The sequence below is a fragment of the Rhea pennata genome, chromosome 9 (assembly GCF_028389875.1).
Source record: "Rhea pennata isolate bPtePen1 chromosome 9, bPtePen1.pri, whole genome shotgun sequence".
Lineage (NCBI taxonomy): Eukaryota > Metazoa > Chordata > Aves > Rheiformes > Rheidae > Rhea > Rhea pennata.
The window spans coordinates 15,423,383-15,451,024 of NC_084671.1; the positions used below are offsets into that span (position 1 = coordinate 15,423,383).

The window sequence follows — 27,642 nt, forward strand, 5'->3', positions numbered from 1 at the left end:
ATAACTGTAATAAGGAGTTTAGTATTGTTTACACTTGCTATAGGGAAACTCAGCAGGGAATTTTTAAGCTATTTGCTTTGCTTTGCCATCCTTCCCTCTCCCACTCCCCTGTCCCCAACTTGAGTGGATTTTTAATGCATTATTTTCGAGTACAGTCAAGTCAGGGACTTTACTATGCACATAGTTCTCACTGAACTCGAGGGGAGATACAGAAGTTAGAGTGCAAGTAGCTGCAATGGAGTGTAAAGGCACTTGAAGGATCATGTTTCTGTAGAAGAAATGCTGCCACCTTTGGATGGTGCTGCTTATTTCTCTGTGAGCAGTTGATTTCTTTTCAGTTTTAACAGATGGTGGAGTGTTGGATTGCAGGGAGAGTTGCACTTTGCTACATTAATATTTTAAAATGGAAGGATTTCAGTTAGTGATTCCAGAATGTCTAGGTTAAGAGCTGTGTATTTACTCTGTATCTTCTTTTTCATTTAATACCTATTTAATCAACACAGACCTCATTGTGGATTAAAGTACTGGCATCCTAGGAAGCTTCATTGATTTTAGTTGGGAGAATTAACTGAATAAGTTCAATGTAACTGCAAATTGCAATACAAAACACTTATCCATATGCATATGAATCTGCAGCACTGCAAAGCTGACCTACTTGATACTGAAGTCTAAAAAGCTGTGTGCAGAAGGACTACAAGGAATGGATGGATTAAACAAGACACATTTCCTTTCCTTTTTTGGAGGGGAAAATGTTCCCCACTTGTTCTCCTATCTGCTAACTTATGAGGCAGTAGGGGCATAGAGGTATGTCTAATTTTGCTGAGTTTCATTTGCCTATTTAAATAACTCATTTATTTCTACCTTATATGTTTGAGTAGGTATTGTTTAGTTTCTGGGTTTCTTAAGGGAGTGGAAGTTTGGTGTTGATTTATAACAGTATTTGTATCACCTTCCTCTCTGACAGCTGTTTCTTTGGTAAGCATCATCTAGGTTTTAGCTGTCTTTCAGAACCTTAGCTGCCATTAGCTAATATAAAAGCTGTTTAAGATATCTTTATTTCATTTTCTTCTTGCATATGTGTAAGATATCCCTTATCTAGACCTAATACTTGGTCAGCACAGGCCTTTTGTAAGACAATTATTATACAGCCAGTTCCTCCTTAGGTCCTTTTCCTGATATCTGCTTACCTTTGTGCAAATTCTTGCTTGTCTTCTTTTATTCATGTCTGGACATTTTTTAGCTGTATAGTGCACATACTGAGGCAAAGTTTGCTCTTATTTACACTTTTGCAAGTTTGAGAAACATTTTAAGATTTTTGGAGATAGAAACTGATCCTTAGTGAATTTATGATTTTTTTTTTCTGTGTTAGAAACAAAATTTGTTTGATGCATGTGAACTAGTCATTCTGTTTCTCATTATGCTGTGACTTCTCTTTCCTGTTGAGCTGAGTACTTCACAGGCTGAAATACTGTGTGGGCAGTGCACACCTCAGAAGACACAATATATTTGTTGCTGTCAATGGGGAGATGAATACAGCTGACCTGACTAGATAATTTTAATCTTTCTAGGAAATCACCTGCCAGGGCTCCAACTTCAGACCAACTTAGAAGGTAATTAACTATTCCCAGATCCCAGAGCTATTCTGAGAGGAAAGAAAATGCATGACATAAATTTGTATGCTTGAAGCCTACCAAAGAATTGAGATGCTCAGAAGTGTAACAGATTCTCAGTGTTGAGCTTCATGAGCAGCACTGGAGAGAGCATGTTTTCACTGGATACTTGCAGCAGGTATTACCAGCCTCCTTATGCCTCTGTCTGTCACATAGCGTGGTTCAGGAAGGCAACAGGCGTGTATATCCCACCCTTGGAATGATGATCAGTGTTACTTCTGGTAGAGGCTTCAGAGCATACAGACAACTGTATTGTGACCACCTTCAATGTGTGAGGTTTGAGATGCTTTTCCTTGCACACCATGGCACTATAACAAAGCTCACAATTTTCCTTTTTCAGTAGGCATGATTGGCACCTAGAGCCTGTTCAGGAAGAGGGTTTCATTGAATTCTCCTAGGCTTAAACAGCTGTATAATGTTCCATTATAGAGCTGTCCGTATACAGGTATACGGATAATGCGTTTTAAAAGATAAATACAGATACCCTTTAAAATATTTGTTGCTACTAAAGATTCTTATTGCTGAATATGTTGTAGCCACCACTGCTTTCTGTGACAGTGGACTTACAGTAGAAATGTGAGGGACTGAAACTATAGAGAAAGAATGATGACAAAGGCCAAAAATAAAACATCATTTTCTGTTCAGTCTTATTTTTAAATGGAGGAAAGGTATTCCTCATTTATAAGGATTATATTGTTAGTTTTCAGACATGATTCAAAAATACATTTTGAAAGAGGAAAAGCATAAAACATCTCCATGTCATTAGAAATTCTGGTTCCATTTGAATAGAAAATGTTCTGTTTATGGTCCTTGAAGCCTTCAGGTCGTGAACAGTATTTCCATTCATAGGAGAAGAAATGTAAGAATAGTTATCTGAAAATCTTTATAAAATGAGCATTCCTTCTGGAACCATTTATTCACTCAATTAGTGTCACATTAAAAAATCATAGAAGAATTTAAAAAGCTGTATGAAAAATAAAAGCAAATGCAGTAAAGTTCTGCTGTTATTTCTAGTGTTCATAGTTTAGTTTGAGTGGCGTAACAATTGGTTTCAACAAGCCGGAGCTCCTTAGCTGAATATACTACATGAAAGACCTGTTCCTCCATTCACTTACTCCAGGGTGGAGGAAGAATAATTTCACAGACCTTAGTGGTGTTACTGTGCACAAAACTAGTAATAAGTGAATAGAATATTTGTCATCATATGCAACAAATCTTATACTTTAAGAGGAAAACAATCAAACATCTCAGACTCCAGATTTAAATGTATTGTAAATCTGACAATAGAATATTTCTGCCAAGTTCATTGAACACTTGAACATCTAAAACTTGACTCTGAGAGTATTGTTTTTATGCACATAAATCCCTTGAATACGGACAGGATAAAATCAAGTAAACAGCCTTTTTCATCTGCTGCTGTATTTGTGGTATCATAATTTGAGTATGTTCTGCATTTACTATGGCAGAAAAGGGAGCATGCTAATAAGTGGTGGTGATAATGTCTTGTGTTAACAATGATGCTAATGCTGCATCACAGCATTTTTGTGTTTGCGGTTGTGTGCGTCATTTTTAAAATTTACAAGAACAACTTGATTTCTGTAGCAGGCTTGTACGTTTTTGAAAATAATGCTGAAATTTGAAGCATTATGACTCATGGCTGAACACTTGCTTGCACTCAGTGGATGTGTTTTCTTTCCATGTCCTAACAACTTACCTGTTAACAGAATACGTAAAATTTCATGCATAAAATTCTCCCCATATATTCTTTGTTTTATGTTCAAAGTTGTACAGATGATATACCACTTTTAATTGCTGTTCTCTTTGCATCTGTGTAATTTGACCAGCAGTGCTAGTGAGTGCCTTTTGTGGAAGAGGCACAGAAAAGTTGCCTATCACTGACCTTGCTGGGATTTGGCTTTGTTAATATAGGAGTTAACAAATACCTGCCACATCCTGCCTCATTAGGTCATAGTTTTAAGTTATCTGGGGTAACTCTGACGTTGCTGGACTTTCTGGGTGCCATGACTGCAGTGTACACTTACCCATAAATTGTATTTGTAATTGTATTTTTGGTTGCCTGGAGTCTTGCATAGAATTTTAGAAATGAATGGTGCTGAGCATTAGCAATTCACCTTGCAGCCAGCAAAGGCTTCTGATATTTTCCAATTGTTTTAATCAGGAGGATTTCTGGGTTGTTATTAGTACTTAGTTAAAATTAGCCAAAAGATTTTTAGGCTCTGGGTGATCCATTTTCCTGTCCCTTGTGACATGTTTGCCTCTGGCCAATATGTTCTGCTTGTATCCTGTTCTATTATTAGTAGTGTTGATTATCCTTCCCCCCACTTCAGTTTCAAAACGGAGTGACATTTCATTTTACTGGTACGTGCTACTTTCACACATGGGCTCTGTTTCACCAATGACCAAGAACAGATGGATTAGTCACATGTCTTTGAGGTCTAATTTAATCTGACTGCTGCTGGGCTAATTGGAGTGGGCTAGTAGATACTTTCCTTTCTTTTTCTTTTATAAATGTGTAAGTTTTAAACTGGACCTTGTCACCTCTACTAGCTGTTAACTCTGGGACAAACTCATCCCTGCATCTTTAACCAACAGTGTATGGTTTAATGTGTTCTGTTGAGTCTTATACTGAGCTTGTTACTGAAGTATAAGTGCCTAACACTAGAAAGGAAGTAGTTTTATACTCTGCAATTTGTGTACTTTTATTCTTTTTAATGGAAAATGCTGCTGTTTGGCATGTGCTTGTCTGAGAAATAAAATCATAGGCGTTTTTAAAAACAGAAAGAAATTACAACACCCTTATTCTCAGAGAGGGAACGTGATGCCCTGCTTACTATGAATACCAGAGATGACACTATATTCTCTTCTGGGAAAGGAAATAAGTATGTTAAATGATTTTTGGACACAGAAAATGTAATTTCTTTTCAGAATTGATTTAAAGAGGCAAGTAAGTTGCTATAGCATGTGCCTTCTGGCTTCTTCCTTTTTCTCAGATTTGTGTCTCACAGTGCACCAGTGTAGCTGTATCATGGAGATTTGGACTAAAGAGAAGTGATGTTAATATATTGTGTGTGCTAAGAACATTTTTCTGTTCCCTTGTATGAAGAAGAAGCAGAAGAAGAGAACACTTGGGTCAGAGCCTCTGATAGTTTTGAATTCAGTGATTTTCTTGGAGAAGCCTTTCCTCTGTAAGATGAGTTCTGGTTTGAGTGCCTCACTTAGGGACCTGTCAGCTATATTGCTGATTCCTAGAGTGCCAATGGACAGAGGAAGTCTCTTGTCAGAGCTTCCAGCAACAGCAGGGCAATCAGCCAGGTGCTGTGTTGACATAAGTTTTTTTTTCCATCTTTCTGCAGATCATGTCTGATATTAGCCAAGCTCTAAACAGCATTAATAAACGTTAAACACATTTTCTGTAGCTGCATGAGAAAGCTGCCTAGAGTAGCTATTTATCACTGTTACTCAGTGTGACCCAATCAGAGCCACACTACCTGTACAGCAAATTGGTCATGAGGGGATAGTTCTGCACAGCTTCTCACAAAAGTAGTATTTAATCATTTATCACTCAGCTTGGTCTTTATGGCTATTTACTATGTATCTGCTAATGACAGTATAAAAATGTGGGACTCTAAGAAGTTCCAGAACTCTGAGAATATTTTAAGAAATGCTACTGAGGTGAGTGAGGCAGCCTTAAACAGAGGGTAGTTTATAGCATTTCAGTTGTTTTTACCATGTCTTGGTGTTCAAAATTCAGCAGATATAAATATCCAGCTTAAATAATGAGTTCAGATAGGACTAGTGGTGACGCTGGCTCCAAATTAGGAACTTTCAATAACGGGCAGATCAAGGAATCAGCAGTGTGTATTTTGAAAAAGTTCAGAAGAACTATCACAGCTAAAGTCATTGTAGAAATATGTTATCTGCCCCTTTTTACCATTGTCATTAAGGCAATGAACTGTTGAATGATTCCATTTAGCACTCAGGCTGTGTAAGTACTAATGCTCTGCCTATCTATTCTGTAGAACGATCATTTGAATCATTAAAGCAACCTTAACCTTAAGTTATTCAAGCTGCCTGTGTAGATTACTAGAATCTGGAGATCAAATTGGTCATGCCCCTCCCCTCTAATGCTATGTCCTAGATCCATTTTACAGTTAAAGGCTTCAATTTAACATTAGTCTTCTGTGCCATGTTCATTACTGAGATATGCACTTAAAGGGATTTCATCTCTGTCTTCTAGAAGATCTTGAGTTTTCTCCTTAATAAGGGAAGGTAAGTCTTCATACTGCAAGTTTTAAACACATCTCCACACTTGAAAGGTAAATTAATCTCCCAGATCAAAGCATATGGTCACATTGACCTAAATGAGCTGCAGCAAGGAAGAATCTGGCCCGCAGGATGCTTTCTGAAAACACTGATCTTTTCACACAGCTTCTTTTAAGCAGAATTTAGATTTCATCATGGTTAATTACACAGTGGAAAATACATTTGTTGATTCTCTATACTAACTTGTAACCATATTCATCTTTCTTTCAAATTAGCAAACTGCACATATTAAATCAAGTGTTACACATTTTGGATTTATGCTTGCCACAACGAGTCCTAACAGTGTTAAAATCTGTAGGTTTTGGCTGTTTAAGGAATCAGTTCCATGGGAAGACTGAAGAACTCTGCATACATGGTCTCACCACTACTTTAGACAAGATGTGGTTCATGTTTGTCTTTTTGGAGAGCAGTAGTACAATTTGCTGGAGTAAATGCCTTTTTGTGCCTCTATTTTTGTTAATGCCATACTGATGATCCATTCAACAGATCAAGTTGTCTGAAAGCCAGTCATATATGCACTTCTGAGGACTTACTCTCTGGCGTTTCTTGCTGACGGTATATTTGTTTGTTTAACCTTTAGTCAAGAACTATTCATGTTTCTTACTGATACTGATTTGGTGACAGAAATAATATACATTCTTTGCTATATCTATGCAATTCCAGTGAAGTCAATGTCTAATGGCAGAATTTCATTGACTGAGAGAAGTATTCCCTTAATGTATTTTAAACAACCAAAACAGTGTAGGCTTATTTATCTATTGAATCCAATCATTGGGGTAATTTTTCAAACACTTTGAGTTGTTAGCAGTGAAATACCCAGATGATTCCATGAAAAGAATAAGTATTGAGACAAGTATTGTAGGGAGAAGTAACTTAAAACTCATTTAGACCCGGATCTTGGAAAAAGTAGGCAAGTATATGGGCAGGTATATTTTACCAAAATGGTTTATCTAGCTTTTCTTCCTTTTGACTATATCAGTTGCTTTAACGAAAAATATAACTTCTCTCAACAAACTTACCACTTTATTGAGCAGTTTTATTGAGTTTTATTTTTTATTATTATTATATGTCATGGACTAAGGATATGGTTAAGAGCACTAAGTAAAGCAGGAAAAAAAAACATTGTTAGGAAAGATTAAGGAGGATGGTGTCTTTGAGAAAACTTTAATAGTTTTTAGAACTCCATTCTAATACAAGTGCTCAAGGACATAATTGGCAATATATTTAACAGCAAGTAGAGTCTCTTCACAGGTTGGCTTTATCTGAGATTCAGGGAGAAGAAAACCGTATTTACCAGTGTCTCGGAGCTCAAAAGTGAATGAGTACTTGATGCCTTGATCGTAAGCCCAGTCATCAGAGCCCCCTGCAGCAGGATCTGTATATGAAGAAAGAAAATAAAGCTTAATTGGAAAAGTGTAGATATCACATAGATGTGATATACTTAAGAATCAAGTCACATAGCGAGAAATACAGAAAGGACAGAAAAAAAGGAATATTTAAGGAATTGTTGATTTCTTCTACTTGTGGAAAGCTTCCATGATTTAGGCTGCTTGTGAGCTCTGTTCCAGCTGATGATATGTGCAGGTAAACATGAATAAGATAAACTGCTCCCTTCAAGTCAGTACTGTGGAGAGACCATGAGAGAAAAGTCTGCTACCAGAGAGAGAATGGAAAAACAGCATGCTTGCATGTGATTATTCAAAAAGTGTTGATAACAAGCAAATACTGTCTTAGTGGCTAGTTCTGAGATTCATACATATCTGGAAAAACATAGATTTGAGTTTATCAGCTCCATCTTTTTCTTCTGAGAGAATGGTCCACTCCCTTTTCAAAATTTTAATACAATGAAAATAGTCTCCTTTGCTAAGCAAGGAGTCTCCAGAATTGCTAAGCATCACCAAAACATTTTTAAAGGAAAAAATCCATAAATGTAAAGTGGCATAACGTGGTTTTTAAGGTTCTTAAAAATTATTTAAGGAAAGAGGAATGGGGAAAACAGATTAGTTTCTGTGTTCAAAGAAATTAAGAAATTCTAAACATAAGAGATATAAAAGTTCTAGAAAACTAGATCTGGCAACCTCATCTCGGCTGTTACCATTGCAAAGGCCATAATTTGACAGGTAAGTTTCAAGAATGGTACAAGAATTGAACTGTAATCAATACATGGCTCAATCTATAATGCAAAATAAAAGAAATTAGCTGTGTTGGTAGGGTGGTTGAAGGCAGTCTAGAATTCACATTGTATTTTTGCTTTGACTTGGAGACACTGGCAATGTAGAAAATCTCAGGTTGAACAAGCTCAAGATTTTTATGTTTTAATCTAAACTATGTATATTTTAAGAATTCAATCTATGCACATCACTTTACCTTATAGGGATCACTCATTCTCTGGGATCCCTAAGGCATACATATCATCCTATATTTTAGAACTGGGACATTGATTATGTATTTCTGGAAATGCTTATGAAGAAAGAAGCAGACTGCTTAGCAAGAATAACAACAGTCACTAGAAAATTGCATTTAATAGTCTTAGTAGCATTTAGTAGAGCTTGTTAGTATATTTAGGCAAGTACTTACAGATTGTTTCAGCTCCTGGGCCATATGTGTATTTGGTATTATGCAAACTAGCCAGCTCTTTGATTGCAGCATAAGCAATGGAATTCTGTAGAGAAAGAAGAACAACAAATGCAGCTTTGCAGAAGCTTTCTCAGTGAATCTAAGGAAATGCGTTGCTGAATAAATTGAAGAGCCATATTTGAGAAGTTTTTATTTGTAAACTGTTGTCCACCTCTCAGAATGATTTAGATGTCAGTAGCTAACAATGCACAGCTTGTTTTGTTGCTGTGAAAACAGTTCATTAGTAAAAAGCATTTTTATGGTAAGGTATAGCCTAGAGAGTTAAGGGAGCAGGATAACAGGAGTTTCTGCACTTAGAAACTTGTACAAAACTAAGACTTAATAAGAAATCTATGAAAATGGGGATTACTCAGTACATTAAATTGTGAATGTACAACAGGCCTTCTTTCCTTCCTGTGTGCATGCAGCTATAATTCAGAGCAGAGACAATCTAGTCAGTGAAGTTGAGCACTGATACCAGTGGAAGCAGATGAAGGTCTTACAAATATAAACAGCTAGAAAAGCATAAATTACCTTGGAACCATTGGTAGTCTCATTAATTTCAATTCATTTGCTGTGCTCAGAGGGACTCACTCAACTCCCATTGATTTCAGTGAGGGTTGGATCAGGCCCATCAATAGTACTCTGAAGCTTTGTATGCTTGCATTAAGGATAATTACAGACTTTTCCTTGGAACATGTATCTTTTCTAGTTCTTCATAATATAGCATGTTGGTAATAAAACATAAAAGCTATTACTAAAAGATGAACAGATGTTCAATGTAGGAATAAGCAATGGATTGTCATATCTCTTTTTATAGCTTTACAGATGAATGGCTTTCTGTTCCAGGAATTTCCTCAAGCCCCTTCTTTCACTGCAGGTATGTGCTGGCTTACTTCCTAGTAGTTGAGATATTGTAAAATATTCCCTATTTGTCCTTAGGTTTCAAATGTTCTTGTGAATTACTCAGAAAGGCATATTGGGCAATGTGTTTAGAAAATCTTAGCTTAGTGACAATGCTTTGCCAGATCTAACAAAACAGGTATATGTTAGCATTAACACTGGCAGCCTAGTTTGTCATGGGATTGAACATATTTCTCAATTCCCAATTAATGCGTATGTGCAGGATTCCTATTAGATTTTGAACAGCCCAGAATTCTGGGAGCTGGTTCTGAGCTCTCTCCACTGTTTTTTTTAAAAAAAAAAAAAAAAAAAAAAAAAAAAAAAAAAAGCTGATTCTTTTTAAATCCTTAATAGCTTTCAACACATGTTGAGGGAATTGCAGAGGTTAGAGACTATTACTTGCTAGTGATATCATGTTTTCTTCAGAGTCATCTTTTATCTCTTTATATATACTCTTAATCAGTAGCTGAGATCAGAGTAAAATCTCTGAAAAGCAAATCCCCTTTTAAATGTACAAACTGATTCTTCCTCTTTTCAAATACATGCAAAATGGAAATGAAACTTGGAAAAATACTCTTATACTATGTTGAGACCTGCTAATAATTAGTATTTGTTCTCTACTTAGTAAACTGTATCTTGGGGACGTTAGAACAGCAGAGTTGTTTTAGGGAAAAATGAGATATGCCAAAAGACAGCTTTAAATCATTTTCTCTGCCAAATTTAGAAGAACAGAAAGTGTATGTCAGGAAATCTTTTTACCTGAGGGATTTTTCTATTATTGGTCAGGAAGTTGTAAAAAGAGAGATTTGTAGAGAGCACAGCAGAAATTTCCAGCTGGAAGCCTGAAATCCAAATAAACAGCTTCCTCAAGCTCTCCAGGTTGGAGACTGAGATGGTATTTTAAATGACCCCCTTCAACAAGTGAAAAACATGACTGTGCGTTTATGACTTCATTATGAAATAACCCTGATTTTTGATATCTGATCTCTACCTTTATTATGTGACTCCCAAATATTTTGCAAATCTATTTCTAGTTCAAAACCTGCAGGCCAAAACAAAGTTAGCTTTGTAGGAACTAAAGTCACCTCTTCCTCACAATATAAAACAGAAGGAATAATAAAAAGGAAGTAAATACTTCTGAGTCTAAATGTAAAATATAAGGCAAATATTATAAAAAAAAAAAAAAAAAAAAAAAAAAGCCTACCGACTCAAAGCTATCCTTAAAGAGAAAATTACATGGAAACTTTTATAGAAGTATCTAAATAATGCCCAACATTTTATAAAAAGTGATATTTACCCTTTGAAACATAGTTTGGAGTCTCATGCATGTACATTATTTGGAATAGAGCTGCAAGGAGAGTCATGTCTGTCTTTTTGACCTGTGAAGATATTCTTTGCTCTTGACTGGTTTTCAGAATCTCTGTGCATAACTGACTTAGCTAGCTCTATAATTTTTTTTTTGATTGTAAGAAATCCTTTTGTGAGGAAAATAAGTCTCTGCAGAGACTTATACTGGCAGAGAGCCAACTGCCATCCTGAAATCCTAGAAGCAACTCCAAAGCAATACCTTGTAACTAGGAGCAGAAATGACTGGTTATTTCCGCTAAGGTAGTATTCCCTGTGCTGATGATCCATTTGCGTTTATATGGCAGCTCCCTATATTTTGCTTAATCTTGTGTACATAGTGTGCTGGCCAGTGAGACAAGAGTCACGCTCTCAGATTCCATTATTTTATATAATTTGCACCCTTTAAACTTATCTTTTCAGTTATTAGCTTTTAATGAAATATACATGTTACTGGCCTTTCTCACCACATTTTGAACTAACAAGATAATTTATCTGGCTAAGCATCTTCTGACTGTTAATAGATAATCTTTGGGAGCAGCTCCCTCATCTTTGTTCTTGTAGCATCAGCCTAGATTTGCCTCAGCAAATTGCAGCTGTTTAGAAACGCTCCAGGGACCTTGATTATGCATCTGCCACATGCAGGCAACTCCCTTTGCCATCATATTCTAACAAGCATCTGGAGAAGCTTGGTCACTCGCTGGCTGGATCTCTCACACTGTTGCTCTCCTCTTCTCTCTCTGGATTGCAAACTAATTTGTCTGAGGCTGAAAACTGTATTTGCCTTGCTTTACCTTTACCTATGCTAAATTTCTGAGGCTCCTTGTGTTGCCAGTAAAGACAGACTCCCCTCAAAAGAGTCCATGACTGGTGTGTAATTTAGTTCACTACTCTGTTGTTGCTCGTAGTTAAGGATCTCTCCTAGGAGTCTAGAGAATCCAGCCAACAGGTTAAATGCTTCTAGAGTGCAACACTGCTTTTTTTGCAAGCCTGTTTCTCTGCGACAGTCTCACAGACTGTCTAAGAAGTAGATCCCTGGTGAGAGGGAGATAAGGTGAATGCAGCCTGCAGCTGCTTGAGACTGTCTTTGAGCCAGGTATACGCTCATATTTGAACTTCATCTGGGAGAAGCTATTATTAAAAATATCCCTTTACAAATTTAAGACTGCCAGTACAGAGCAATGCTGTTATGGGGGATTTGTGGCAGCAAACTGGATAGAGGAGTTATGAACCCACTTTATTTATAAATACTGTCTTTATCTGCTTCAGTTTGCTGTTCTTTCCAGATGACTTTACCAATATTTACTTGTAGGAAGCAATATAATCAGGAAGGAGTTGGAAACAGCACAGATACAACCACAACTGTTCATTGGCTTGTCTGAGTCTCTTGGCTGATAGAATTTTTGCTGTTCAAAAGTTCCTTACTTTAGATAGTCACATGTCCTAAACACATTCAAGAATAAAATCAAGAGCAAAAGGACTTTGCTCCCAGGCATTGGGTTAAATAATCTGACCAAGTCAGTTGTGCAAAATATTTGAAATTCACTGTTCCTGCACAGACTCTGGGCATGTTTCCTCTTTATTCAATGTCCTATAGTAAAAGCTCAGGAGGAAATGAAATGATAGACCAACCAGTCTTCCAGTATGGAAGATGAGTTTTGGTGATCTTAATAACCAATATGGCCAGGATGCCTTCAAGTAATACTTTTCTAGATAGAGGATTTCAGTCTGTATCTAGGGTTGGGTTAATAACACTTTGTAGCTTGTCAAACAGTAATAATACAAAGACACTAATGTAACAATGAGAATGAACTAGCTGCAGAAATGTATTTGGTCCTGAGTTTGTTGTTTAACTGTAAGGTGGAATTGAACCTGGAAAGGAGAGGAAAATGTGTCATGCTCTTCCCTATCAAATCATAGTCTGAAGCCAATTCCAATACAAACAAGACCTGAGAAAACTAGGTTTATTTTGGTGGAAAATTAGGAACGCATAGGGTGATGTAATAGGAAGCTAAAGCCAAATCATGAGCTAATTAGAAATATGGTCTGAACTGTTTATTATTGCTGAAACGTTATTAAAGACAAAGGATTTTATTCCAAGAGGAGGAAATGCAAATTGTAAAATAAAAGAATTTTGCTGGGATGTAAAGAGATGCTGGTCTTGCCATGAATAATGTTTAATTGCAAAGCACTAATGCTTCTGTTCTCTTTAGGAGATGGATTCAAATATGTATTCTCTATGCAGGGTAACACTCAAGGGTATAGTAAAAAAAAATGAGTCAGAGGATTGTGAAGCAGGCAAAATGTACTCATGTACTTTTTTTTTTTTTATGGATCACATTTTTCTTTCGGGGAGTCATCGTGGGTATATTGTGTAACTTCTGAGAAATTCTTGACCTAGATTTTTCTGTCTTGGGTGTTTTTATTGTTCAAGTGCTGTTTGGACAAGAGTGAAAGTCTGTGTGCAACATCCTAAGGGAGAAAAAGAAAATCCCTGCACACAGAGGGAAAAAGGTTTTGGAAAAATCCTTGTGTGCTATAGAGTGAAGAACCTCAAAGCTGCTCTTGCATCTGAGGAGAAGGAAGGAACATGCATGACTTCTACCATTTCCTTTATACCCTAATACTATGAGCGGTTGAGGGATAGCGCTAATCCTCCACCCAAAAGAAATTACAATAATTGGGGGGGGTTGGTTGGTTGGTTGGTTTTTTTTTTAGGCTATTGGCAGAGTCTTTTTTTTGGCCCCAAGGACACATGGTTCACTGGGCTTGCAAGCAAGAAAGGTGCAAACCTTCTCTAGTTTTTTTCTTTTCTCTACGAACTTAATGTTTTTAATCTCAGATTACTCAATTTTTGTACCCTTCTGTGTCTCAGACACTGGAATGCAACATTAACCTATGGTATTAAGCTACCTTTAATTAAATACAGTGGAACAATATGTTGTTAATGATAAGCAGATATACGAAGTTTTGTTTAACCACATGTCCAATTGCTCACTGAAAGAGATAAGAAATCACAACTATATTTCCTTTAATTTATTAGATCTGTCAGAGTAAAAATAACCTCTAAGATAAGATAATGGCACTATAAATTTTGCTGCTTCATTTAGAGAATGATTTACAATCCTTTTATTTGCCAAAACAAGTTCTTTAGCAATTGAGATTCCAATTCTCTGGCATTTCTATAAATTCTAAATCTAGACAGAACTTCTAAACATGAAGCACAATAATTGGCATATAGCAGAATGCCTCTTCTGCAGCTGTCTCATTTTAAATACAACTGCTGATTGAAAATCTTAAATTTCTTTAGTCACAGCTCAAATGAATTTGTTTTAGTTATCTGAAGTAACCTAAAAAGCTGCAGTTGGACCTGACCCGGAGCCCAGTGAAGTCAGTCTTTCTATTTAATTCGCTGGGGCTTGAGCTGAGCCCTTTTTGTTTAATTATTCCAAATACAGGCAATGTTGATTGGATGATACTGTGATCTTGCTCTCCAAAAGAAGAATTTTTGGCAAGAATTCTTCCCTCTTTAAAATCAGGTACTACAGAAGTTGAGTATTTCTAGGATCCTGCTGTCTTTTGTTGGGATCACCAGTAGAGGGAATATTTTCGTTTAATTAGGACATGGGTATCGGTTATTAAGTCACCTTTTAGTGGTGGTGAGATCTGTAATTGCTCTGTAGTAGAAAATAATGTAAATCTCCCTGGGATCATTGTACTCAGTTTAAAATACATGATAAAGTGACAGTGGAAAGACTAATTTACAAAAAATGAAATCAAATGGCTGAAGAGACATATATAGCTTGCATTCTTGAGCTATTAATTTTTTTCACCCTGAAAAATAATGCAAGATTTATTCTCCATACCAAGAAAAGGGAGCTTGTTATTGGTAAAAATTTTAGAATTTGATTCTTTAAATTTTATTATGTTTCGGAATAGAAAATTGCTAATGGAAATTTGTAATTTTTTATTAAAATTATAAAAATTCAAAAAATTATATTATAAAGATTCAAATACCTATAAAAGCATATTTACTATATTACTGTCTTAATATACAACTGTCAATATAAACTTTTCCATATAAGAATGCTGTACTTTTAGTTATGTTTTGTCATATTTACTCTTGATTCAGAAAATTAGGCAAGAATGTCACACAAATACATAACATATGGGAACTTTGTGATCTTGACAATGAAGCTGCTCAAGGGTTATGTTATTTATTACTTTAGATTGAACTGCAGTGTGTGAAATGTTAAACTTTTGTAAAAAATGGAGACAAATTACTACAGTTCTCTGGAATAATTACAGTTAAAACTTCCTGGAACAAATTAAGAAAACAAAATTTCATTCTCTTTTTCAAGCTGCAGAAAAATGTAACAAGAAATTACATTGTTGGCTCTGCTTTGCATTTGCTTCAGAATTATGATATTTATTTGGGAGCGCTCATAAATCTGTCAAGGCTCCACAGCATGCTGAGTGTTGTTGCCTTGGACTTCTGGCAGCATCCAGGAAAGAGAAAGAACTAAGATTTGTTTGTTTTGTATTGCTATGTTATTTGCTTTGCCAACAGCTTCTAATTGCTAATATGCCAGAGAACTGAAGTCTTTTATTATTTATTATTGTTGATTTTTTTGCCTTATAAAAGGCTTGCAGCTTTTACATAATTCAATAATACTTAACCTCTGTTTTTAAGGATTTTTTTTTTTTTTTTTAAGTCAAATACCAAACTGTCGGTCTTATTTAAATGGCTTTAGAGTATGGCCTAGGGTATGGTCTTGGATGGATAGTAAGGTTATTGTCATTTAAAACACCAGAGTCCTGCTCACCTCTTCTGCATAAAAGGTGTATTTAAACATAGGCCTGTTTGAAAAGGCCTCAGAACAGAAACTTCTTCCACTTGTTGTGTGTGTCTAGCTGGTTTCCTTTTACTTTTGACCAAAACTGCTGCATTGACCTCAACCTGTGTCATTCTGTTTGATAGGAGTTTCACCGTTTTACTTTACTGCGAACTAAGGTGCAATAGGAAGTGTTAGACAGAGATTCTGAGGTGTTGTTGATGATACTAGTGTAGTCATTTCTGCATAGTTGTCACCTCTCTATCAAGCTGTGATCTTAACTTGCAGAGCATCATGTTTCTGTGTAATCTATTGGAGCCCCCCACACAGCAACCTCTTGAGTCAGGAAGGAGCGGTGCAGTATAACAGTGGATTTCGGTGTAGCTCAATTGGAAGATAAACCTGTCCTTAAGGCAAATTCATTGTGTGTGTGTGTGTGTGTGTGTGTGTGTGTGGAAATTGAAAAAGGCTCTTCAGTTTTTCCTATACTTGTACTATCTTGAAACTATAATGGATTCTCTTGTTCTTACTGTGGAAAAACTAATATATTTCCAATAACTGGCAATACAGATTTTTTCCAGATGTGCGAGAAACTGCCTCAAGTTAAACTGACCTAAATAGCAAGTGATTATTTTTACTTTTTCTTTTCATTATATCAAAATGACAAAGATCTTCTACTCACCAGTTCCTCATAATTCCCTGGGTGTTTGTAGGTATACGAATAAGGAAACAGAAGCAGCTGGGAATAGGAGTGAATAGTGAAGTATGCCTTGATGGTAGAAAGATGTTTGCGAATAAAATCAGCCAAAGCCTTGGTCTCCTTTTCAGATTCAGGTGCATGGCCACAGTAAGTGGAATCACAAGGTCTATTTGAGGCCCCAATAGCTGGAAAGAAGGATTAATTGTATTAATGAATATTTGGTGAAAAAATAATTGGCTGATGGGAGAGTGGTGACATTACACCACATTCATAGATAAGCCGTGGAAATTCTGCTGAATTCTACAGAAAATGGCACACATGCCACTTCTGAGAAGAGAAAATTTTATTGCATAGTTAAGACATTGGGTGGCATGGCATAGCATTCAGGAAGTATTTCCTGTATAGCAGGTATGCTTGGAAGCACATGACTACTGATGTAAATCCCTCTATTATCTAAGTCAATTAGTGTATGATTCACTTGAGTGTTTGAACAATCCTTTCCTTGCATGTCTTCCTCAGTTATAGGATGTTCCCAGGAACCAGCCAAGTGGAACCAATCAAGAGACTCTCCCACCGAGTGAAACCAATCAAAACCCCCCAAACTTAGTGTTCACAGAAGTAACTAGACCCTTGTAACCGTTTGGTTTTTTTTCCCCCAAATTGGCCTAAGAAATTGAACATAAGCTTCTCCACAACACTATACTGATGGTTTTCACTGGAACTTGAGAGGAACCATCGCACAGTGAAAATCCATGCGTAAGTATCTTGACTGTTGTATCTCTTAATGGTAGTTTGCACGTATTGTTAGGAGACACTTACTGCACCACCCAGCATTAAAATTCCTGTTGGGATCAGTACCAATGCAGGTGCTGCCAGCATTTTTAGAGCGTGTCTTTCTCCACATGCGATTCTGAAATAGAGTGGTTCATATTAAAACTAAGAGAAAATTCTAGTAGTTGACTTGATCGGCAATACTTTTGAGAAATAAAAATGTACTTACATTTTTCCAAGTGTAAACGTAGCCATCAATATTAAGAACAGGCAGGATGTAGAAGTCCAAGCTGTCAAGAAGTTTGGTCATGACACTATCTTTTCCGTAGGTCTCAACAGCCTAGTTGGAAAGAAGAAGACAGAGCTAACACCTTCGTAGAATCAAAACAAAATATCACCTGTTTGTATTGAGAGGCCTGGGTCTAGATCAGGAGTTAAGTAATGGTGCAAAGCGATCCTCTTTACCACGAGAGATGGAAGCCCTGAGATATTACATATACTCAAAGAAATAACAAATCCTAGATTTAATGGATTTAAATCATGCTGCTGCTAGAAAGCCATCTCATTCTGGTAGATAAATTATGTGGTAAAGTAGTGTTGATTTTGGGCAGAACAATAAACCACTGGAAAGAGATTTCTACTACTAGTTTCTTGTTTAGAGACAGCAAAGTTCCTATTCATATACTCTCCCTATCTCCTGTCACCTTAAAGTGTGTGTTTATGTGAAAAGGAAAATCATTGTTCCCATTTCTGATATCCGTTATGCAGAGAAGTTTCTTCAACAACCAAAACTGTAAAGAATACTTGAAAAGAACATCCTTACACACTTTTACACACTTTTCCAGACACATGCATTGCATAATATGTGTAAGAACTCCTACCATAAACCTGTATGTCTTGCTTCTTTGTGGCCTGCCACTTTGTGCACTTGTTTGCAAACTCCTATCTGTGTTGAATCAGCATGCAATAATCGTAAAATGTACTCTAAGAAGTATGTTACACCCATGTTTTTTTTTTTTTACTCTACCCAGAGGTAAAGGATAGAGGGTGCAATGTGATGGTTTCTATGGTGCAAGAGAAATAGTTTCTATTGTCCTTTAGTTAACAAGTGGAAAGGTTGGATGTAGAATCTGTAAAAGTAAGTTTTGGTCACTAGAACTGATGCTTCTTCTCTCTCTCTCTCTTTTTTGGGGGGGAGTGGTAGGGGAGAGGTTTTTTTTTTTTATCATATTTCTCTAGTTTTTAACTTTCATGTCTAGAAGACATCTCAGATGAACTTCAGATGAATCTCAGAGGACTGTGCTTTTACAGCACTTCTGCCTAGCCACACTTGGAAGCACTGTGCAAAGCCACTACTGGTGTCAGGTGCATCCATGAATTAAGCAACCAGATAGAGAAAATGTTAGCTGTAGTGACGTGAATTGCTAAGAGAAAAATGATAACACGTACTGTCTGCAGCCTTATTGGGAGATAATGAAATCACATTACCATTGACTCCACTGAGATGCCACTTTCAATTTCCACTGCTCCTTACACAAAACCGCATGGCTGTCTGAGAAGACAGAGATTACACTTTCCACCAATTTCTGTGCCAGCATGACTCACTGAAGTACTTTGGCTTCCCTTTACTCAGCTTTTAAATACCATCTGCTACTTCTCTTTTATATATAAAAAAAAAAAAAAAGAAAAAGAAAAAATCAAGCAGGAATTCTTACAAAATTTTAGACTCAGTGAGTTCTCCTGTGAAGGTGACTGATTCCCACTGCCAAGGTGAGGGGGAATACACCTCGTAGCAACTCTGCAGCATTTAATAGCTCCTAGTGGTGGCAAGGAGCAGGAAAAAAGTCCCAGGCTGAAGTGAAGCTAATTTCACCTGAGTTTGTTTTTTTTTTTTCAGAATAGATTATTTCATGTTTTAGGAACTGTTCTGTGTAACCTAAAGTGACAGCTCAAAGCGATGTATATGGACAATGTTTTTATCTTCTTGAGTGGGGTGTAGATGTAGCTATATAGTCTTCCTCCTCTCTTGGGTACGTTTCCTTAGTTCACCTTGCTTTTGCTTTACTGAGGGTAGGTTTCCAGCCGCTCGTTGCCTCACTGAGCAAGCCTAACTGCTGTGACTACAGGACCTAAAGCAGTGGGAAGACGGCCTTTCTGGCACACAATCCATTGCCTTCTGAATTTGCCCTCAACCGCCTTAGTCCTTACACCTTGCAGATATGTAAAGAGTATGATTTGATTTATAGTGTTGCTAGAGCTGTTTGCTTGTCTCCTACCTTTCTCTGACTACAGATGCAAAGAGAAATCTATAGATTGCCTAAGTAACCCTTGTAGTTGCTACTTCCTCTTACGCAAGCTGAAGGAGTCTTAAACTTCTCAGACTAAAGGGCCAGCCATTAAGACATGTTTTAAGTCATTATGCCCTGATCATCTGGGATGAAAAAGGGACATGCAGACATGTATTTAGAGGAAACAAGACAGTCTGCAGTGGCTTCAGCCCTTGACTCTCACTTAAGAGTTGTATTTTGTAAAATATTTTTTCATCATTAAGCTTACTTCTTTCACAAACCACTGGCAGAAAGCAGGGGAGATCCACTCTCTTGCATGGAAACCACAATCCATAAAGATGGCCTTCTTATTTGTACCACTTTTTCCCACCTAGGGAAAACAACAACAACAACAAAGGTCTTGAACAAAATAATTTGGTTGTAGAATAAGTCAGTCAGATTGTTGACCTAAAAAGTAAAACTTTATAGCATTTGTTGATTAAATGGAAATCTCTGGACTGCTCCTAGCTGTAGCTGACCACAGTGTTTCAGCTAAAATAATACAATCCTAATAATTTTCTTCTTATTAATACAATTTGATTATTTGATTTTTGATTATTCTGCACTGTTGATATATTTCTAATAGTGACTCTAATTGTTGATCCTGTTTTGTTGGATGCTAGATTATAGTAAATGCTTCTGCAATTTTGGGCAAGTAATCCGTATCCTTTCATCTTCATTTAATTCATGATACTTTATTTATTCACAAGAGTTGTGCTAAGAATAATCTGTTGAAGATATGAACAAATTTGTTGCCAATTACTAGTAAAGTCTGATATTCATAGATCCTTTTAGAATAAATAAGTTTACAAAAAACATGGAGAGAATATAAAAGTAGATGATAATTTACACTACTTACAGGAATGTGGTTAAATTTATATGTATGGACTTCCACATAATTCATTATGCCCTTCTTTTTTTAATTCATATCTTAAACTAGAGGGTGAGAAAATTCACAGTAGAAGTAGTGCACAAAATATATTTGACTACCTGCAAAATTTATATTCGTATGTTAGCATTAGTGATGACTAATAAACATCATAATCTTATGGAGGTTAACAGGAGAAAACAGTTTGGCAAGAAGAAATCAAAGCACTTACTTTGAGAAGGTACATCTGCTGTCCTTCATATGTTTCCCCAATTATACTGCGAGAGACAAGGTTTGGGTTCTGAGCAGCAACATCAGCGGTCCAAGCAGCAATCTGTTTAATAAGGAAGTTAAATTTATTGATGTTTCTGTCCTCAGGTTCAGAATAATTAATTTTTCAGTGACAGTGCTCCGTTACAAACCTCACCAAGCTATTCCAGTAACTGATTGCCCGAATTAAGATTTTTCTAACATGAATTTGTCTAAATCCAACTTCAGTCATTGGAGTATGGCTGGTGAATTACAAAAGCCTTCCAGTATTGTATATTGAGTTCTGTATAAAAAGATGATGACCTTGTCAGCCCTTAAAGAGGGCTTAAAGGCAACTGTTTTCCTTGTTAAGCTAAGTAGATTGAGCTTCTTAAATTTTCTACATGCTGTCATGTTTTTTAGTTTAACGGCTCCTCTTCATCCTTGAACTGTTGACAGAAGCACTGGACAGGAATTTGTAAGAACAGCTACCAATGCCAAATACAGAAGAGAGAAAAATCTCCTTCAATCTATTCATTATTTTCCTGTTTGTATTTTAAGGGAAGTATAAGCAGCATTTACTATCTAACTACTGGAATAAACTCCCTTTGCTTTGTGTGCCTTCAGAAGCTCACAAAAATGTGGTCACTTTTTAACACACACAAAAGTGTTTCTTGCCCAAAGATCTATGATCTAGGAAAAAGACAAGAGACGGCAGACACAGACTGGCAAGGGAATACTAGAAATAGTGGTTGACAGTATCAGTGTTGGTGGGTTTTAGCACACCAATAACCTAAGCAGAGTCAGAGGAGCTTTTGTTCTTATTTTTTAAATAGCTTTGAGAAAGAAGATTTTTTTTTTCTTAGAAGAGTTCTGGAGGGGGAAAATTGATTGGTTCTTGTAGGCTTTCTATAAATACCACTTGGAGAGGAAACACAAATGTTCTTGTTTGAAAATGTAACAAGTAGACAGTAGAGCAATGATTAGTACAAAAATGGAAGATTCTTGCAAGGAAAGACAGGAGAGGAAGTTTCTCATACTTCTAAGTACAAGAGCTGTCATGCAATGAATGAGGCGGCAAAACTGCAAAGATATGAAGTGAGGGATGCCATTGTCAAGGTTACAAATCAGGAAAAATCAGCTTGGCTGTGAAAAAAAGGAGGAAATAGGGGAGAGCTTATGGTGGGTGAAGAAGTAGAATTGGGGCAGAGAATAGAAACAAGTTGTAAAAAAGCTGTTTAGCAGAGGAGATAGGAGTAAGAGGGGAAAAGAGGAGAACAAATTGGTAATGAAGCACATCAGCCTGATCACTGAATTTCTACCAGAGATTCTCTGCAGTGTTGTGAGTAGAAGAGGAAATTGGTGTGGGGGGTGGATTGTCCAGATTGTCCCTGTGATAAGCCATAAAACTAATGGAGGAGAAAGAAGAGTTTGGACAAGGAGTTATATTAATGGCTAGAACAGAAGATGAAGAGGGAAGAAGGATGGAAACATATCAGAAGCCATCTGGGCTACAAAGGCTAAAGTACTGAGTTGAAAAGGTGGCTAACTTGGACCTTACCGTTTCCCATTTGTTGTAGTTCTCATAGCTGTGACTAGCAGTACGAACTTTGCTGTCAAACTGAGCGTCGACTGCAGTCTGCAGGTTGTCAATCAGAATGCTGCAATAACGCACCATAAAAAGCATGAAGAGAACCATACCACTTATTATTTGTTAGTAGAAGAGCAAGTGTGAGGTAGATGATAGATACTTCAGGGTCTGCCCAGATTTACGGCCACATGGATTGTGAAGCAAAATGTAGGGGATTTGATTTATGCATTTGAAAATAACATATATTAGATTCAAGTTCCAAGCTACTTCCCGCTTCTTTAGGACAACTGTCTTGCAGCAGTGTAACACCCTTGTGGAGCAACACACAGATGCTTGCCTGATCCAACTTCTCTGTCAAGCCAAGCTTGCAAAGTTTAGGAGTGATTTGGTAGCTCTGTTGCACATGGGATGATCTATCCTTCAAGTTACTCCATAGCATGTGATGTGAACTATTAAAGTGGCAAAACAGCAGGGCAACATAACCCCAGTATCCTGTCTGCCACTGGCTGAATCTCTCCCATGAACCTTTCCCAAGGACTGAAGCAAAGACATAGCTCATCACCAAGCATGTTCTTGAGGACATTTTGCTTATATTTCAACCTTGGCTCTGTGTGTGTGTGCCACAGGTGTGTGTGTGTGTGTGCGTGCGCATGCGCATGTGTGTGAGAGAGAGAGAGAGAGAAAGAAAAAGAAGTTCCCCTGCTTTTCCAGTGCTTGTCTTAATGTTCTTGCAGAACTTGCTCATAACTTCAGGACATGTCCTTGATCACTTGTGATTTGGATTTAAGAGCAGGAGGCCAATTTGTGAGGCACTACCAGCCTTCAGAACAAACAGTGCAAATGACTACTTGACATGATGTCATGGCACTGCAATTACACTTCAAAAGAACTGTAACTGCTTGGGCTGCCACAAGGACACTCCACTGAAGTTTGTCAGGGAGACCTTGCAGACATTGTGGCCTTTGCTATTGAAAGATTTGTGCATGGACCTGAGGGAGCTTGTGAATATTACAGGAAATATGAGCACATGTAGAGTAACTCTTCCTTTGCCAGAGAGGAAATGCCACTGAAATTGGAGTCTCGAGCAGTATGTGGACTGTGGCACTACTGAAAACAATTTCTTTTAGAATGTCTCTAGACTTCCTCCCCTGAGTGGTATCCAAATCAAACACTTTTAACACATTGTATGGGAGTCAGTAATTTTAGGGATGGATTATCCTTAGATTTAGTAGATCATAAAAGCTATATTTGATGAGAACTGCATGATGTAGGACAAAGGAGTTTGCTCTAGTGGCAACAACATGGGGCTGAGAGCCAAAAACTCTCTGCTCTGTCCGCCAAATGAAATCGTGAGAATCTGACCAAGTAACACTGACTTCCAGTGTCAGTTCAGTGATGTTGAAAGAATATCCATTACACATGGAAGGCATCTGCTAATCAAGTTGGGCCAAGCCAACTTGTATTGCTCAGATGGGGTTAAAAAAAGCAATGAAGACTGCCAGTGCTCCTTTCCCCCCACTGGCCCAAAGTCAATTCGTCATTCTGGGTTAACGGTTGCAGAGTTACTGGAAGATATGAAGTGTGAGCTGTTGCCTGGTCTTCCTCCCTTCTCCTTACCCTCTCCTCAGTGCTGCTCACTGCAGTGCTTCTGTTGTCAGGCATATGTAATGGCAGCGGCAGTGTGGTCTGATCCCGCTATTTATGCTGAAGTTGTATTCAGTCATGGAAACTCAGGACTTTTTACTTCTGAGTACTATACATTAGAAATACGTAAGGCAATTGAAAGCTCTCTCTTCGGAAAAATTCTTGCCATGGGTCTGCTGTGTGGCTTGAGTAAGCCCAAGGCTGTCCTAGGATTCTGATTTCATCATTCCCTCTTTCTAGTCCTCTGCTGCATTTTATCTTCACTGGAAAATATTTCTTGCCCTACCCTAGCATACTGCGGTGGGCTTTCACTTTGAGGAAATTCCTGGCAATATCTCTTTGTTTCCTGTTTCTTCTTGCCATCAAAGTTTCACCTCACCCCCTTATACCAGAGCAGCTACACTCCATTTGACCAATCATCAGAAAGCTCACCCCAGGAGAAGCATCCACAGGCGGCAGGAAGTTTGTGACAGGAAGATGAACTATCAACAATGAAAGGATTAAGCACATTTTCCCGGTGTTTAATCTCCTTATATTTAAAATACAGCATTGAGAACAAACTTACTTATACTCCATTTTGTTTTGTGCCAAAAGATTTTCAACCTCAAAAGACTTGTCAGCTTCAACTCGGAAGTCAACCTGCATTTTTGGCTTTACCAGTGTGACAGCATCAGGGTGCCAAAAGTCAACCTGAAAGAAGGCCAAAGGAATATATATAAAAATATATAAATATATTTATATATGTGTATCTATATCTCTATATACAAATATATATGTATATTACTGTGATTTTTTTAGGTGGATGTATGTGTGATGGTGATGTTGATTGTGATTAATATACAAAATTTCATTCCCATCATAGTACATTGACTTGATCTTGCTTGCCAGAAATATCACCATAAGATTTGATCTGCAATTTATCAAAAAGATTTTGTTAGGCCCTGTAACCTGCCTGGAGATGGCAATGACAGTTCGCAAAGGTCCCAATTCAAAGCATTGAAACACATGCTTATGAATTTTGAACTAACTAAGGCATCAAGCAAGAGCAGCACACAATGACTTGAAGACAAGATCCAGAAAGTTTGTAAGCCCACTCAAGGAATAATGCATTGATGCCAAGTATTAACACGTTTTTTGGACTATCTCAATTTGGAGTTTTTAGTTTACTTAATAGAGACTACATGGTTCTTGCACAGTGCTAAAATCGGTGCTTGGTTTCCAGACTTGGGATGCTCTCTTCCTTGATTTCATTGCAAGGGTTGTCTGCATAAGGATGATAGATGTGGCATCAGAGATCATTACAGGCCCAGTGTGAGCATGAGTAGAGCACTATTTATGTCGCACTGATATTAAGATTCACCTCTGCGCTATTGCTAGCAGGGTTAAGTAGCAAGTGCATACACATGTAAAGGGTGTATGTTTTGCCTGAATCTGAAAAGGTGTACTTTGCATGTGTAAAGGCTACTAATCTGAGTAAAAATATTTAAATATACTTTCTCTTTGGTATCTAAGCACTGAATGTAAAATTATTATCTTAGGATTGTCACAATATAAGCAGGGAGCAGAGTCATCTAAATATACTATGATAAATTGGTATTCCCAGTTTAGGAAACCGAAACTTTCTTTCCTTATAACTGAGATAATTAACCCTTTTTATGTTTTAGTTGCTTTCTTTTAATGCTTTTTTTTACATCTTGATCACAGTACCATACCATTCCTAAAATGGGACACTGCTTATAGGGTGGTTTCATCATAATCTGTCATCCCAAGCGTGACATATCTTTGCATTTTAAAATTGAAACAGAAAAGAAAAGACAAGCATCAACCTAAATCAAACTGCAGGCAGGTCTAAGTAAAACTATTCTGAAGTTCACTTGAAAGAGTCTTTTTAATACAAAGATGCCTGGAGTTTTTGAATATTGTAGAGTCAGTGTTACCAGTATATAATTAGCAGGTCTGCTCTGCATAACCTGTACCTTCTTTTTGTATTACAATGACATACCAGATAGATTTATACACATTTATTTATACACATTTCATTGGAGGTTTTAACCTACAGTCATTATACAACAGTGGACTCCCAACTCCGTAGCAATGGGACACTACATACCTACTTTACATAAATCAGCTAGGAAAGACTTGCTTGTACAAGTGCTTTTAGGACTCTGAACCAGCTCTGAACACTGATGTTGGTAGGATGGACCTGTGGCCTTAGAGGATGGTGTTCAGTTCAGGGTGGACAAGTGACAGCACTGCTAGCATTTCCCATATTTTTGCTGAAGTCAGCTTCAAATCCACTGTGTTTAAAGTCCATATTATAGGCTGAAAGTAAAGATGGTTTGCCAAGCTAATGCTTTCTCAGACTTTCATCTCATGAATGTAAAGGAAAGTGGGGCTGGTGCGCATAGCCACAAACTATGCATTTTCAAGTGAGATGACTTTCCGAGGATATATTCCAAAGTCAGTCCTGACTGACTGCTTTGGATAACAACAGTAGTCCAGAGATCTTTTCTTTGTTTAAAAGAAAAAGAAAACAAACAATCCTTCAGTTGAATTCCTTTATAGTATACACTTAAAAGCAAGCATGGTGTATTAATTTTCTGAGTTAGGATAAGGAGGCAGCAACATGCCAATAACATTTTTCTGTAGAATGCTCTTCCAGCATACTATACTGGTCTGTTGATAATAGTCCTCCACATCTGTACTTCATTTAAAATACTATCCTTTCATCCTACAGCTAATGATGTCTTTTTCACCAACAGCGATTTTATGACATCAAAGATTAAGAGAATATTGAAAACACATTTGCTTTCTTTATTGTTTTTTCTCATTTCACTATGTCATCATCTATCTACATCAAGGCCATTAGAAAAATGAAGCTTGACTGAGGAGGAAAAAAGCTTTAAAGTAAAGTGAGAGAAGAAAAGATGACATGAAAGAGTAAAGGTTAAAGAAAAGTTTGATTTGTTGAGAGCATGGATTTTTAGACTATTTACATAAACAAACTGTTTTGCCTGTAATAGTAAAAGTGCTGATACTTGGAATATCTATGTTTCACCTAATACATTCTTGAAAGTACTCCGCACTGAATGTATCATTTGGGATTAATTTCTTCAATTAATAAAAACTGGTAGGCACCTTGATATGCAGGCTGAGTTAGTTGCTTTTTCTAAGAAGAAATTGGAATGCATTTATTTGATTCTGGCTTTATCACCCTGTCCTGTTCCTTCTGGAGAAACACTCCAGCTGAGTTGAATGGAATCAGAATTGAGGCTGTAATTCAGCAGCATGACAGTTTTTTTTTTTTTTGTTTGTTTGTTTTTGTTTTTTTTTTTTTTTTTTTTAGATATGCATTAGTGAAACAAAAGGAGAAATATTCTTTTCAAGTGCAATATAGCCCCTTCCCCAAGTTCTTTACCTGCATGGTCCTGGCAAGAGTGTTGATGATTTCCACCTGTTCTTCATTCTGTGGAATCACACGAAACACCTTCTGGCTGAAAGAGGAGAGAAAGATTGGATTTGAAACAGGTAGGTCAAATGAAAGGATTTTGTTCTTACAAAGGAAGATTTATAAATGTAAATCCAATGGATCCAATATAAATCTCAGATTTATATCAAAATCTTGGGTCAATGTGATTTGAAACAGGTAGGTCAATTGAAAGGATTTTGTTCTTGCAATGGAGAAGATTTATGAATATAAACTTCTTACCCATCAAAAGCAAGATCCTGTAGCTGAGCAGAAACAGCTGCAGTACCTATGAGAACCAAAAGTGCCCACAT

The 27,642-nt window shown here is 37.1% G+C and overlaps 1 protein-coding gene and 1 long non-coding RNA gene across 2 annotated transcripts; one reads left to right on the plus strand and one right to left on the minus strand.

The window, feature by feature from the left end:
• Positions 1 to 649: 649 nt before the first annotated feature.
• On the plus strand, positions 650 to 17,800 carry LOC134144058 (uncharacterized). The gene is made up of 5 exons (XR_009959267.1): positions 650 to 804; positions 1,569 to 1,610; positions 9,451 to 9,510; positions 16,932 to 17,168; positions 17,513 to 17,800. It is a non-coding gene; the product is annotated as an uncharacterized LOC134144058 (long non-coding RNA).
• CPB1 (carboxypeptidase B1) lies at positions 7,166 to 27,642 on the minus strand. The gene is made up of 11 exons (XM_062582687.1): positions 27,572 to 27,642; positions 27,281 to 27,356; positions 24,428 to 24,552; positions 22,189 to 22,288; positions 20,611 to 20,712; positions 19,740 to 19,841; positions 17,413 to 17,523; positions 17,232 to 17,322; positions 16,395 to 16,597; positions 8,592 to 8,676; positions 7,166 to 7,389 (listed from the first exon to the last, which is right to left on the minus strand). The coding sequence occupies exons 1-11, from the start codon at positions 27,640 to 27,642 to the stop codon at positions 7,202 to 7,204; spliced, it is 1,254 nt and encodes a 417-aa protein (XP_062438671.1). The 3' UTR covers positions 7,166 to 7,201.